Genomic DNA, 16273 nt, shown 5'->3' on the forward strand with positions numbered 1-16273 from the left:
CTCTAATCAGTTCGATACCAACCCCACCACGCCTGGAGGGCTCAGGAAAACACAGCAGCTGGGCCCCTTGCCCAGAGATTCTGATGCACCAGGGATGAGGTAGGGCCCGAGAATCTGCATTCTTAGTGAGTCCCTAGAGATTCTACTATTAGAAATTAACGGAGGGCAATCGACTTAGTTGCTTTAAACCTCGGTGTCTGCACGGGCAGAATGGGAATAATGAAAGCACCCACAGGACAAGAGTCACACTGAAGGTCAGAGGAGGCAAAGCATGCAAAACCCCTGGCACGCTGCCAGGCACACAGGTGAGAAAGGCCCTCTGTCCAAGGTCACGACTGTAACCAATAATTCTAATCGGTGCTTCTAAGTAGCGGTACCTGGCTTCCCATGTCTCTGACAAAGTCCCAGTTTACCTATGGTCTTTCCTGACTTCTGAGATCATTAGAGTGAAGAAAGATGGAGAAGGAATGTGGAAGCAGCTCTCTACCCGTAGGTGACCAACTCGCCGAGTGGGAAAGCAAAGGTAGGCTGACTTCAGTGGACACAACACAGGTGTTTTTTGTTAAGTTGCAAGAAGTACTTGAACGCACACCCCCTCACCAAGTTCACCCCCGTGATTACAGCTGGTCTGGACAAAAGGTTGAGAAAGTACTTGATCCAGAGAACAAGTAACTGCTTCTATCCGTCAGTCCTGGCAGGGAAATAATAACACACTCAGAGTGTTAAATAATGCAACTATTTACAAAGGCACGGGTGAGATATCGGCAGTAGCCTGCTGGTAAATCATGGCAAATGATATATACCATTTGCCAATTTCTGAGGGGCAAATATCTCAGCATAGCAGATTTAAAGCTACCAAGGCAAAGTCCCAGAACCCAGAATGGGGAAGAGATGCGCATAATCCGACCTTGAGAGGTAGTACCAGCCAGCTGCAGCCTGCCCCCAGAACCCCTCTGAGGGAAACTGCAGGGACAGGCAGCACCCCCAGGGTTAGTAACGCTTGGAAACTTTAAGACATTCAGCCCTCCCCAGACCCAAAGAGAGCGAGCTGGATATGTAACCTTTAATCAAGGGAAAAGAGCTAGGCTACCATGGAGGGAGGGAGGGAAGGACGGAGGAAACTGGGAGAATAAATAGCACAGAGTAAATAAATGTTCCCTCCCCTCTCCTGGTGGTGTGCCCCACAAGCTGAAGCCAGCCAGAAGCCAGGAAGCAAGGGAGTGACAGACATAATCCACACAGGTCAGCCTCCCAGACACAAAGCAGGTTGGAGAAGAAAAGAGAATGGCTCTAGGAAGGCAAACACAAGATGGGCAGTACGCTGACTCATGAAGAGGCTCAAAGCACAACCGTTGTGATAGGAGCTAGAACTCTAATCAGTTCGATACCAATACTGCTGAGGAGAAACAAAAGAAAATTAAAACTGAAAAATCTGTTTAGAGGGGCGCCTGGGTGGCTCAGTCGGTTAAGCATCTGCCTTTGGCTCAGGTCATGATCCCAGGGTCCTGGGATCGAGCCCCGCATCAGGCTCCCCGCTCGGCGGGAAGCCTGCTTCTCCCTCTCTCTCTGCTTGCGCGCGCTCTCTCTCTCTGACAAATAAGTAAATAAAATCTTTTAAAAAATCTATTTAGATAAAATAAATATAGTCTTATCACTCCAATTTATTCCATTTTCTTTGCCACGGCTGTGTAGTGTACAATAAAAGCCAAACTTAAGCAGGAGCTAAACATCAGTAAAATTCGCCAGTACGGTAGCATCTTCCAGACGCTGACCCCAGCGCTTGAATGTTAGGGCAGGGTGCCTATGATGTTTGTTGCTTTCAGAGAAGAAGGAAGGAAGGAGAGGCCGTTCTTCTTTACAGAAGCACCTGATGTCATCACAGGACCTTTATTTTTTTTTTTAAGATTTTATTTATTTATCTATTTGAGAGAGAGAGAGAGAGAAACAGCATGAGAGGGGAGAGGGTCAGAGGGAGAAGCAGGCTCCCCACTGAGCCAGGAGCCCGATGTGGGACTCGATCCCAGGACTCCAGGACCATGACCTAAGCTGAAGGTAGTCGCTTAACCAACGAGCCACCCAGGCGCCCATCACAGGACCTTTAAAAAGATATGAGAAATGATGGTTTGGGGGCACTCTTGGTTAATAATTACATTAATAGTTATAGAATTGACTCGGCACCTGGGTGGCTTAGTTGGTTAAGCAATTTGCCTTCGGCTCAGGTCATGATCCTGAGGTCCTGGGTTCGAGCTCCGCATCGGGCTCCCTGCTCAGCGGGGAGTCTGCTTCTCCCTCTCCCTTGCCACCACCCCCCACTCATGCTCTCTTTTTCTCTCTCTCAAATAAATAAATAAAATCTCAAAAAAAAAAAAAAGAATTGACTCAGTTAATTTGCAAGCTCAGTTTTATGCAACATAGGACTAATCAAAAGACTGTCATTTCAATTTACAAAATGAGCAATCTTAGGATGAGTAAGCAAACATTCTGATTACTGGCATAACTCTCTAACACCCAATCGGAAGAGTTTTTGGTAGTTGGTCATTCACAGCAGCACGGAACCATTAGAGCAGAGACTATGAGAACTGAGGAGATACTGAAGTTGGTCAGACTGCAGTGTGTTCGCCCAGACTGCACACGCATGGAGAACCACCAGAGCACCAAACAAATCCCAGCATCTAGGACATGCTGTGTGAAAATTAAAAAAGGGACACCTTACTAAAATGGGAGTGGAGAGGCCAGAAAGGGGAGCTCTCCTGCTGTACCACTCAACGTCAAGAACTGTCCACTACAGGATAAAGAAGATGTGGTCCACATATACAATGGAATATTACTCAGCCATCAGAAAGGATGAATACCCACCATTTGCATCAACATGGATGGAACTGGTGGGGATTATGCTAAGTGAAATACGTCAAGCAGAGAAAGACAATTATCATATGGTTTCACTCTTGTGGAACATACATAAGGAATAGCGCAGAGGACATTAGGGGAAGGAAGGGAAAACTGAAGGGGGGAATCAGAGGGCGAGACCAACCATGAGAGACTATGCATTCCGGGAAACAATCTGAGGGTTTCAGAGGAGAGGGGGGTGAGGGATTGGTTAGCCCGGTGATGATATTAAGGAGGGCACGTATTGAATGGAGCACGGGGTGTTATATGCAAACAATGAATCATGGAACACTACATCAAAAACTAATGATGTAATGTATGGTGATTAACATAACATAATAATAAAAAAAACTAATGATATACTGGATGGTCACTAACATAATAAAAAAAATAAAAACTGTCCATTACATACAGACCCCCAACAGAAGAATCCTCAACAGGGAAGAATCATCATCAGCTATATGCCCAATAGGAAATGATGTGCGCTATATCTCCCATAAGAATCGACTACCTCAGCAACCCAGCCAATGAGAAACCATCATCACCCTGAATTCCTGCCTTTCTCCCATGAATGTTTGTTTGAAATAACCCCTTCTAACTTCCTCCTTCTTCTCCATAAAATAATGTTCCTCTCCTTTGTTGGCCTATCCTGTCATTTCTGCCACAGCCTGCTTGTCCCAAATTGCAGTTCTCTGCTATTCCTGAATCAACCCACTTTTGCTGGTAAAATAACTGTTTTATTTTTAAAGTCAACAGCTGAAAACTCACAATGGGTGAACAAACCAAGATAGCATGCCAAAGAAGTTAGAGCAATGAGATATCCCAGAGGAATGAGATTTTTTTAGGAAAACTTCCACCCACCGAAACAAAGATTCACACATTCTGCAATCTTCTTTAAATTGACTTCAGGGATCTAGTCATCCCACATTCCATCTCACAGAAAAAGAAATGGCTGTAAAATCCAAGAATAATTTTGGGGTAAGGCATTTATAAGGGGAAAATGTGTGGTGTGTGTTCTGCCGACATAACATCTCTTAAATCTTTCGAGGTTTATAGGGCATGTTGGTCTTCATCATAAATCCCTCGACGAGACTCAGTATCACAAAAGCCTCCCTCATTTTGGTATGCTCAGACTCTAGCTCAGTATCAGGCACCATGTTTGTGAAGCTGACCCCGTAAGTGAGCCTTTACTTTTCATTTTACTTTGTCTTTGACTTTTCATTCCCTCCTTCATCTCTGCCCTTCCTTCCATCAGTCACTTTCCGTCTTTCACTAAAATAAACATAAATCATTCAGTTCCTATTTCCTTCTCACTTCCAGCTCTGATTCTTCCATAATCTCTGTCCCTGGGGTTTAGTGCTTCTCAGTTTAAATACACACATCCACACGCGCGTCTGCACACACACACCCCTGCACGTACCCTTTGTGCACAATTCAAACTGTGCTAGTCTTTCAGGTCATTTACCAGCGTGTGTGAGGGAGTTCAGCCTGTGAGAACACTAGATACTGATGCTTCCCCAAGGACAAGAGCAAGTTTTGTTTTCATTTCATTTTGTTCATGTGCTATTAACATAACTCTAAATGACCCTGTTTTATGAGTTACTAGACTCTTCGGGCAATGTCCCTACTAAAGAGAAAAAGGAGAAAACGCCAAGTTTTGGCAAAGAGGTGGAGTGATGAGCCCAGTTAAGGCCTGTATATGAACTTTTCAGATTCTGGTAGTGGGTGCAGAGATCTACTTGTCTTTCGGCGGCCCAAGACAAGCCTCCGAAGTAAGTTCCCTTGCTTACTGAGCCTGTCACATACCCATCTGGAGTGCTCTGCCTCTTTCTTCAGTATATCCTCGCCTTCCATGTACAGGGGCCAGTTTGTGAACCAATGCACGTCCATCAAGTGCAGAACGGGGGCGCCTGGGTAGCTCAGTCGTTAAGCGTCTGCCTTCGGCTCAGGTCATGATCCCAGGGTCCTGGGATCGAGTCCCGCATCGGGCTCCCTGCTCAGCGGGAAGCCTGCTTCTCCCTCTCCCACTCCCCCTGCTTGTGTTCCCTCTCTTGCTGTGTCTCTCTCTGTCAAATAAATAAATAAAATCTTTAAAAAAAAAAAGTGCAGAACGGATGAATGTGTAGTATCATGGCCATCGAGTGCAGAACGGATGAATGTGTAGTATAGTCATACCATGAACTATAACACCACAGGGAAAATGAGCCAGCAACACACGTAACAACATGGGTGAATCTCCAGCTGACCAAAGAACACACGCTGTATGGCCCCATGCATATAAACCTCAGAAACAGATAAAAAATTAACCCGTGGGTGTTCAGAAATACAAAACAAGGTGGTAAAATTAGGAGGAAAAGGAAGAAAGTGATCAGCGTGAAATCAGAAGATGGCTTCCTTTGGAGAGTAAGGGAGCTGGGATCAGGAAGGGTTCCGAGGCCTTCTGGAGAGCTGGCAAGATTCTATTTCTTGGCCTAGATGGTGACAGCACAGTATGTACTTTATACAAATGTGTTGAGCTGCACAAAATTATTTTATGTGTTTTCTGTTGTGGTATTATATAATCAAAAAGGTTAAAAAAAAAAAAACAAGGGAGAAGAATCAAGGTAGGAAAACTATTATCAAATAACCACCACCAAAAAAAAAAAAAAAATTGGTTTACTGATGGAAAAAGGAGTGAACTAGGTCAGTTTTGTTCTATGGGGCAGACCTGTAAGAGGACAGATTTGGGTGAGACCAGAGAATAACAACAAGAAAAGAAAGAGGAGGAGGAGGAGAAAAGAGAAAAGAAGGGGAGGGGAGGGAAGAGAAGGGAATCAAAGCAAGACAAGAGAAACTAGTTCACAATTACAATTACTTAAAAACAGAACATTCCTTGTAAGAAAGTGAGTGTCCCATCCCTGAACCTATTTAAGCATGGGCTGGATAAATGGAGAGGGAAATTCTGGAGACATTCGAACACTGGAAAACAAATAGTAAAGAATATCCCTTCAGACCTAAGATTCTATGATTCTATGATTCTATTTCTCTTTCTCACCAGTTACAGGTGTGGCCACTTAAAGAAAAAAAGCAAAATAACAACAACGACGACAACAAAAACCCATGGTCCAAATACCCTAAATGTACAAAGCAGACGCTCACTTTACGAAAGTCGTTCCTTTGAATAAATAACAAACATTTTTTAAGTGTTTGCATACAAGCCATTAACTAACCAAAAATAAAGGGGAGGGGAAGAATTGAGGGACTTCAAGGTAATGCTGGAGAAACCACTGCCAACTGAGGCCCAATCATAAATGAAGAGCTGGTGTCAGAAAGAATGAAGCCAAAGATCCAATTCGCCCACAGTGCTCCTCAAATGCATTTCTTCTTTTACAATCGATTATAAAAATAGGGGGATTTCATAAAAACCAAGGAGTTTGGAAATGTTATTGCTTTCCGTTAAATCAGAAGCCTTCGTCCTCCCTGTCTCCGAGCTGGTTATCAGTCACTACATTTAACTTTGACACTTTCAGAGCAAGACAGCGGAGCCTTGGCTGAAGGTTATCTTAGAACACATTACAAGAAAAAAACAGGCTCCAGTGAGCTGGTAATAATCCAGATTATCATCTATTCCCCTTTCAGAGCAACAATGGATTTTAACCAGTTTTCTGTTTTATAAATATTACCGTGGCTCAACACATCTAGGAGGAAACACAACATTACCCTCGGCTTTCATCCTGTTTGTGTACTAATTATATCAACAACCTGAACCAACTTAACACTATACAAAAACACAGCTGATTTAGCAATCTGTAAATTATACATGTACATAAATGTGTACCAAAATGTGCTACGTTTCACTCCTGCTAATGTGCATGGATTCTTACTGGCACCTACAATTGTTTGATATAGGTTTCCGAACACTAAAACATATGTTCTGCCTAGAATGGGACCATTTAGGGTAATATTTTTTTAGTTTCCTGGCACGAAGGTCTGCCAGCCTTCCTAAGACAGTAAGTGCCTGGATTTAAGCAACCATCAAAAAATATTCTGGAACAACACTTTCCAATCATGAATATAAAGAGAAACAGGCTGGTAAGAAAGTCAACAGAAGGATTTGAAATGATCACTGACATGACCATAAGCAAAATCTGGGGAATAGTTAATTATTCCTGCTAACTACTTGCAACTATCCAAAAAGCACGTAACTACTAAATCTCTCCTCCAAATGGTCTTCAGAATATATCAGAGAAAGTTAAACTAGATTTTAGTCCTATCAAGACCAGTTAAACACCTTAAAAATGTTTTTTGCTTTTTTTTTTAAACACAATGCCAGGCCTAAATCAGAGCTGCAAACAGAAACACTGTAGAAAGGGTCAAGATGCTTGGACCAAGATTCACTAGAATGTAAATTTCTAAGGAGTAAGGAGGGTTTCTGGATTCCCACTATATCCCCAGTGTTCAATAACTGTGCTCAATAAATCGTTTTGAATGAACAAACCTGTCACAGCTGCTGACGAGTCCCCGATGTGTCTCTAACTGCATTTTCTAACTCTGCCTTTACTAACTGTAGCTAAATTACTTAATCTAAGGATTCCTCTCTTTTTTTAGATTTTTATTTATTTATTTGAGAGAGAGACACAGTGAGAGAGAGAGCACAAGCAGGGGGAGTGGGAGAGGGAGAAGCAGGCTTCCCGCCGAGCAAGGAGTCCGACGCGGGGCTCGATCCCAGCACCCCAGGATCATGACCTGAGCCGAAAGCTGACTCCTAACTGACTGTGCCGCCCAGGCGCCCCGAGATTCTTAGCTCTTGAAACTCTAAAATGGACACACTGCACCTCCTCTGCTGGCATTTGAGGATCAAAGTTATTTAATACTTTATAACAGGTGCTTGAATAAGTAAGTGCCTGTTACCCTGCCGGTGACTTCAGTTAACCCACTGACAGAGGTGAAAATACCGCCCTTCCTTAAAACAGAATTAGCTTCTCCTTTGCCCTGTTACTCAGTTTGGATGTGGTAGTGTGGCTGTTAGCCAAAATGGATGTTGTTCTTGCTGTTGTAACATTTTATTCAGTCTCCACTGGGAAATTAAGCTTCTCTAGAGAACATAATGGTAATACAAGGAAGGTCATTGCAGAGTGTACCATGAGGGACACGACACTGGGGTCAAGGGACTTCGGGTCTCATCAGCTCTGCCCTTAAATATTTGAGGAAATGCGCTTGCTTCACTTTCTTCATCTGTACAAAGATGGGGAATAAGAGGCAGACGACACAGCATCGAATCCTACAGGTTATGATATTCCAGACACCAGATATTCAAATGCCCCAAGACAAAGCCAGTTCTATTATCCAGAAGCACAGTTGTCAGATGGCTGGAGAAACAATGATGAATGATACCCTCCAAAGACCTCCTGCATCAGGCACTTTGTGCTTCCCACTTTGAACAAGTCACTTAATATTCCTAGGGCTCAGTTTTCTGATCTGTAAATGAGGAACAATAATATTGCATAAGATCACTGGGAGAGAATGCTTAATAAAGATGATCCAAAAAGTATTGCTATTTAAAGGTAAACTGCTATTTCAATACTGTAATGTCCAAAAAAAGGCTAGTGGATTTTAGGAGGAGACAATCAATATTTTTAAATAGACTTCTTTCCATCACAGTAAAATAAAATAATGCACGAAGATATCGTGATAGTTCCAAGAGTCCACATAGTTTTCTTCTATTTGTGTTTTGGAAATGTGATGAAAGGGATCACTAAAAGCTTAAATCCCACATGTCAAGACCAGAATATTTTCTTCTGAAATAATAGATAATTTTAAAACTTCATCCAACTTTCCTACGATGTTTTGTTTGTGTTGCTGATGTCATTTGGTTGGTTGGTTAGCTGAAGTCAAGCTGTTGGAATTGGTGCTGAAATTAAAATGCCAATGCTAAAAATATTGCTAGCTACTTAGTCTATTGACACAATATATGCTTAGAGAGGAGAAGTGGCTCTAAGAAAATCAACTAGAGTATTCTGCTGTCTCAGCTCCAAGATTTATTTTGTGTTTGTGTGGTATTAGTTTCACCATTCTTTTTTCTTTTTAAGATTTATGTATTTATTTGAGAGAGACAGAAAGGAAGTGTAAGAGGGGGAGGGGCAGAAGGACAGTTGGGGTGGGGAAGAATCCTCGGTGGGGAGCCTGACTCCGGGCTTGATCCCAGGACACTGAGATCATAACCTGAGTGGAAATCAAGATTCAGACACTCCACCGACTGAGTCACCCTGGTGCCCCTGGTGCCACCATTCTTAAGGTCCTCCTACAAGCCCAAGGAACTTTATGACTGTTACATGTAAGATTCTGCTACCTCCCTCTCCACTCAAAAACATTAGAGGATACACATTAGACACAAGGTTTCCCCTATACCTTAAAGAACACTGCCTCTTCACCCCCCACCCCACCCCGCAAAAATGGAATTGTCATTGATATTTACGAGAAAGTTGGTGTCACTGGCACTGGGTTCCCCAAATCTGCAAGACTGTCTCCACTCCACATGCCCTAACAGGTCAATAACCACAGCAATCACAGCCAATTAACTCTTACTTAGTGATTTTATTTAAAAATCCATGAACACCTCTAGCTTTTTTTATGACAGAAGAGTTCATTGTGACTATTCATGTAGTAAATATCATCCCCTTGAGTCCCCAGGTAATAGCTGTGACCTTGTTCTAAAAGCTACCTCAGTTCGTTTGAGTGAGGAGGACCTTGAAGGGAAAGGTGACTAACCAGAAACTCTTCAATACTCTTATTCTTAAGAGGCACACAATAAATGACCATTTCTAAAATATTTAAATAATACACAATAATATGCTATCCTAGTCGACAAGTTTTTTGTTGTAAGCTAAACTTAAATCACTTTTTAATTAAAAAGTATTTCTTGGGAGCATAAGTCACTTTTCACGCTCTTCCCCTGAATCCCTAACTAAATCCAAATAGAAGCCCATGATTTTAACACAAGCTCCTCCTTGAGGCTCTAAAGCTGTGATATTTCCGCATTTTTTAAAACCTATTGCCCAAGTTAGCTCTTCGTGTCATCTGCCTCCTCTGGAAGGAGAGGAGACCCGAAGCCTGTAAAGAGCATCTCCAGACTTGCCCCCCGTTCATTTCAGCCTTTTGACGAACGGGTGTGCACCGCACCTTCCAGATGCCCACCTCCTAGCTGCTCTGCAAGCGCTTTAGCCAGGACGCTTTGCTGTGGGTCCTGAAGGTGTCGGAAATGTTTCCCTTTCCATCCCTGCTGCTAGGACTCTCACCGTCTCCCGCTTCATGCCACTGTCCCTCTTAATGCCACAGAGAAAGAGAGGAGCGGGGAGCACTCGTTTACTGCGTAAGGGATAGATTTACAGGCTTGATGAGCTTGGGAATGTCGAGGTGAGCAAGATTTATAAGCATAAAACACTGCTGAGGTTTGGAAAAGAGGAACTATGGCAGGTTTGTCCCTGTGACAGCTTGGCCAGCTCTGCACCTATGCGCTCCATTTCCCATCTAAGTCCAGGAAACTGCCCCGCAGGAGCCTTCACTTAACCTCCAAGAGGGCGGGTGGGTGAAGAGGTGGAACCGGGTAACCTGCAGCACGTCCCTACATCCCCGCGTCCCCACACCTCGGACTTTTCAGCCGCCCGATGGAAGGTGGAAGCAGCCGCCGCCCCCATCCCTCGGGGGCCCGGACCCTAGTGGCCTCTTCTACTGCTGGCTCTCCCTGGGGAGAGGCGGCACCTGGGGTGCAGCCAGAGAGCCCCGCGAGCCTTCGCGGCGGGGTGGGCAGTACCCATGGGGAGCGCGCTGCCGCTCGTGCCGCGTCCGGCTTCCCATCACTTTCCCAGTACTTTGCCCATCAGCTGTCACGCTCGCTGGAGAGGAGACCGAGAAGGCGCGAGAAGGGCCCCCAAAGGCGTCCCCAGCAGAGCTCTCCTCTTGGGATGGGGGCCCACAGACCTCGCCCCACCCTGCCCACCTAGCCCTGCCTCTGGGAGGCAGCTCCGGACGCCCGCGCTGGGGCTCCCAGCAGAGCTCCGGGTTCTACTGCATCTGCTGGCGCCGAGCGGCGGGAGGCGTCGGCAATCGAGGCACGGATAAAAAGCCTGGGTAACCGAAATCCGAATGCACCTCTTACCACTGGACCGCCGGACAATATTCTCCAGAAACGTGTTCTGCGGGGCCACCAGTCCTCTCCTGCCCCCGGCCATGGTCATCCTCCCGGCAGCTTGGGGTCCTGGGGCCGTCCCGGCGCGGCTCCTCACGGCAGCAGGAAGCTGGGCGCCGGGCCCTCGCGCGATCCCGGATCGAAGCGCCCCATGCGCCCCGCGGGGACCCGGGCGGCCAGGGGCGGCGGCTCCCTCCGGCTGCCACCCTCGCGCCCTCTTCGCGCCTCCCTACCGGCGGCCCGCCTCGCAGAGCGCTCGCGCCAGGCTCGCCTCGCCGCAGCCGCTTCCGGGTGGGCGGAGGGAGCCGCGGCGCCTGGGACAGGGCGCCCCCTACCGGGCGCTGCCCCCCCCACCACCGCCGGCCTGCGGGAGAGCGAGCGGGGGGCTCCCGCAGCGGCCGGGAAGCGGCGGGCGGCGATCGGCCGAGGCCGGGTTAGCAGCGCCACCCTCTGGGCGCAGCCCGGCGATGGGTTCGGCATGAGCCTTGGGCTGGTGGAGAGGGCGGCGTTTGGAGCCGTGTCCTTGGTGGATTCACTTCCAACAAGGTCACCACGAGTCCGGGGGGTGGGGTGGGGGGAAGGGGGGGACATGATCCTGTAACCCTCTTCCTTCGCTCTGTTTCAGGCCGGAGCCTCTGGGAGCTCTGAGACTCTTGGAACACCTTCCAGCCTCTCCTTAGGGTTTGTTAGCCTCATTTGTGAAAGTTGCCAGTGTTTCACCAGTAGTTAAAGAAGTTGAATTTAAGAGGTCAGACTTGCAGAGTGACCAACTGACCGAGCTCCAGAAGAACTGTCTTGAGTTGTTAAAGATAACCAAAGGCACAAATGCAGGCTCTGGACGTCTGATCAGTTTGCTGAGTGACTGACCTGATTCCCACTCTTATCCAGCATCTCTTGTCACAAAAGGCCAAGAAAATATATGTATCTATGCATCACTTTTTTTTGCTGAAGCACAACCTGTTATGGTCAATGTGTGAGGTTAGGGAACAGGCACAAACTGACAGACGTCAAAATGGTGGGCTTGCTTCTGGGGGTGGAGGGAGGGGGTGGGCAGCTTCCCCAACATTTAACATTAAGTAATAATTACGCACGACCTTGGCTTGAAGGACTGTCTACACCACAAGGATGAGGTACTGGTCTCCACACCTGCCCCTGATATGAAGAATCACATACACCAAAGGTTTCTGGGCAGGAGCTCCCGTTTGCTCACTTTCCTGTGCTCACTTATATTGGGCCATTTCCACCTGCACGTGACTCTTCACCTGTCTTTTATATTGTATGTCCCCCCCAGTGGGCGTGGCCAGAGGCCATGCCCTACAAAAGGAATGAGTTGATAGTTTTCTAGTTAGTTCCAGGCTAGATAAATAGTCGACACAAAAATGTTTACGAGGGAAAAACAGACCCCACCACCTCAACTGTCTAGGTTAACCATCCTGACTCATCCTATTCTATTGCAGATACCCTATCTCCATTTACTAGTCTCAAAATACAAGGAGTGATTCTTGCCCAGCAATGCCTCAGAGTTACTGTGAAGATCAAACATAATTATGCCGGGGGCAGCACTCTAAACCATGAGGTGCTATACCACAGTGAGACGTCATCATTTGAGTGACTAAATAAATTGGGCCATTGTGGACATCATCGTGTGTGCGTACGAAGTAAATAGATGACGGCTAATAGCCGAGTTAGGTAAGGCTTGCGTAGGCTTTGAAATCAAAGTAATGATACTTCTTCCATAAGATCACATCAGACGCCCAACTTAGAGCTGTGATTTCTTAAGCCCTAGCTCCGTCTAGTGGTTCTTTGTTCCATTACAAATGAGATAACAAATGGCAGTTGACAAGAACTTACTGAAATGTATTTGGTGCTGAGCTGGCTCGGTGGTGTCTGCCCACTTCATTTGAATAAGGCTCTTAAGGTTATGCTATCTACTGCACAAACATGCCCAAGGAGAGATTTTTCATGACAATATTAAAAACCCATCGAGCAACCACATAATCCTACTTGCGCAAGGAAGATAAAGAAGAGAATGGGGGAAAACTGTCATAGAGAGTTAATAAAACTTCTCAGATTTTAATGAGCTTTTGTGTTCTGTGGCTCAGATAAAAAAGAAACAGATGATACTCATTTGAAGTGAGAGATGTTAAAGCTTTTAACTGATAAGAAAAAAGAACAAGGAGATCTCTTCCATTTTAATTTTAAATGTACTACTACAGTGATTCTCATCATGCACTACATGGGGGGGGCACAGTTTTGAATACTATAAATTTTAGTGGCACACTTGAAAAGATTAAAAGGCCTAAAAGAACACTAAAAAGTCAGCAATCTTTAACCACCATCACTACTCAGTGTGACCATGTCTCACAGTGTCTATGAAAGCAAGCCTCAAAGAGAAAGCAAAGCATTCTCTTGCCCAACTCTCAACACTATCAAACTCTGGGAAGAGAGTCGTGTTCTGCCCCAACCACATTCTCTTTGATAATTCACAGGCCAAGGTTGCACGTGCTCAGTAAACACACCATCTTTTCAGGGGCTGGCTTGACAATACACTATGCTTCTTACCTCTTATTTGACACCTTCTGTTCCCGACTCTACATTCAGTTCCAGGATCTGCTTAGCTTCAGATTCTGAGATCTATCACTGAAATGTAGGACTCTCAGTTGGAGCAAGCTTTCTTACAAATTCGTCAAAATTTGGTTAACACATTTGTAAAGGATTCACAATATACCAATGTGCATTGGCAAAGCAGTTGAGAGTTCCCACATTTTTATATAACAGACAAAGCCACTTTTCATTTAAAGAGACAATTTTAAATAACTGTGACCAGAATTCCAATTAAGCTGCCTCTGTCCCTCCCCCTCCCTGCAAAAGTGGGGTACCACTGTCTAGAACTTCTACCAAGAAGGATACAGAGTCTGAAATGAAAACTTGTAAACTTTGACTCCAGTGTCTCTTGCCTACCTTTCTCAGTGGTTCTCCTCCTGTACTCTCCAGTGTTTAGTTTATTCCTCAATTATAACGTGAGTTTATATCCCTATCATACAATACATGGAGAGCTCCTTGAAACAAAGATGAACTTTGCCAGTCTTTGTTCTGACCAATGTAATTGAGCCATGATGTAATTAGTGAGTTCCCAGGGGGCTTGAGAGTAATGGAGGTATACCACAACAGAGAAAGCATGGCGATGGAAGTCTGCAGACTGGCTGGGAAAAGAGTCCAGGAGATAACAGAAAAATCTCTATGCCTGACAACAACAAAAAAATCTATCAAATGCGGAGGAAGACAATGCCACATATGGGAGGGAGAGGTGGAAATGGTATCATGCAAAGACAGAAATTACATTTTTTTCCCTTTTCTTAAGACTATTACGTATAGGTGACATTTTTCAGAAAGCCAAGGACCCCTCAAACATGGGAGAGTCGCCTGTGAGTCCTGGAAGGTACTGGGAACCAGAATGGCCAAGCAGGGATGCCTCATCAATACCAAACAATTAGCACCCATAGGAGAAATTGAACGCGGAGGTAACTTCACCTGCTCTGCCACCATGAGTGAAATATTTAAAACGGGGAATTTGCAGCAAGAGAAATTTCAGCTTCTATAACCCAATGATTGGTGTATTATGCGTTATATTTAATTTCTGTTAACAAAAATTCTTTTCTAATAAACTTACAGAAAGAGGGTTGTGAGGGCCATATCCACTGGAAGGACCTGTTCTTTATTATAGAAATCTCCCGCCGAGTCCTGGGAGAAGGGAGAGAATCTGCCACAGTGAGCTCATAGTCCATTCATATGTGACCGGGGGGAAAGGATGCACAGATGTGGGTGTTGCACTCAACTGTGGCTAACTCAATAGGCATTTATAAATGTTTGTAGAATTGGGTTATGTCCTTCTAAATGCCCAAAGTTAATATCCTTCTTCCTCATTTCCTCTTACCATCAAAGAACGGGATCTGTTACTGCACTCCCTCTTGTGGAAAATAATTAAAAGCCATTTACAACAGTCTCATTTTATTATAACAAACATTTGCTCAGAGACTAACATATACCAGACACTGGGATAGATTCTAAGGATGGAAAGATGCTAATGATTGGCACTTGCCCTCGAGAAACTCAATAAACACTTGGTGAATGCTTTGCTTCTTTATAATTTCTCTCCTTTCAGCCACTTTCCTCTCTCAGTTATACACTCTAAGTCTTTCTTTCTTTGTCAATAAATTATAATTCAGCTTGATCTCGTCACTGAAGACTTTCCCGTCTCCTCTTAACTGAGACTTGGCTTTCCTCTGAGGTCTTGCAATCCCACTGATCCCCCTCCTTTGGAGGATATTCATCTGCTATGGCCTTTCAGTGAGAATTCATCTAATCCCTCAGTACCATCTAATCCAAATCACTACTCTTCCACATTCATGTAAACTTTCTCCTCTGAAGACCATGACCAATAGAAATAACACTCTACTCTTCTTCAGTTCTTACAACAGATTTAGGGAAACTTTTATTCAGTTTTGAAGAAGTTGAGGTGTTTTGGGGACATTACAAAGAAATATTGAGTAGGCAGGTGGATACACACAGGTGTAGAGCCCAAAAGACACATCTGGGTAGAGCCAGAGATTGGAAATCAACAATTTACAGACTTCAGAGGAAGCTGAGAAGGAGGAGTTTAGAAACAGGGACAACTCTGAGAAGCAGTTTTCTAGAAGCCCAGAGAAAGTCTTTTTTTTTTTTAAGATTTTATTTATTTATTTGACAGATAGATAGAGAGCACAAGTAGGCAGAGTGGCAGGCAGAAGGAGAGGGAGAAGCAGGCTCTCCGCCGAGAGGGGAGCCGGACATGGGGCTCGATCCCAGGACATCATGACCCAAGCCAAAGGCAGCCGCTTAACCAACTGAGCCACCCAGGTGCCCCAACCAGAGAAAGTCTTTAAGTGGGAGAAATGAAGAACACCATCATACGCTATATACTGTAAACACTGGAAAATGTCCACTGGATCTAATGATTCATTGGTGATTTGAGACTTTAGTAGATACATTTTCAATGGAATACTGGGGAAGAAGCCAAATTACAATGGGTTTAAAGAGTAAGTAGAGGGGCGCCTGGGTGGCTCAGTTGGTTAAGCAACTGCCTTCGGCTCAGGTCACGATCCTGGAGTCCCGGGATCGAGTCCCGCATCGGGCTCCCTGCTCAGCGGGGAGTCTGCTTCTCCCTCTGACCCTCCCCCCTCTCAT

At 45.1% G+C, this 16273-nt stretch overlaps 1 protein-coding gene across 1 annotated transcript in view; it reads right to left on the reverse strand.

The window, feature by feature from the left end:
• The window catches only part of KCNH1 (potassium voltage-gated channel subfamily H member 1), a 364126-nt gene extending 352886 nt beyond the window's left edge, over nucleotides 1–11240 (reverse strand). Inside the window, exon 1 of the mRNA XM_035010480.1 lies at nucleotides 11021–11240. Within this exon, the coding sequence (XP_034866371.1) occupies nucleotides 11021–11099 (79 nt within the window). The 5' untranslated portion in view covers nucleotides 11100–11240. The remainder of the gene's footprint in view (nucleotides 1–11020) is intronic.
• Nucleotides 11241–16273: the final 5033 nt, after the last annotated feature.

The sequence above is a fragment of the Mirounga leonina genome, unplaced genomic scaffold (assembly GCF_011800145.1).
Source record: "Mirounga leonina isolate KUSES-001 unplaced genomic scaffold, KU_Mleo_1.0 Mir_154, whole genome shotgun sequence".
Taxonomy (NCBI): domain Eukaryota; kingdom Metazoa; phylum Chordata; class Mammalia; order Carnivora; family Phocidae; genus Mirounga; species Mirounga leonina.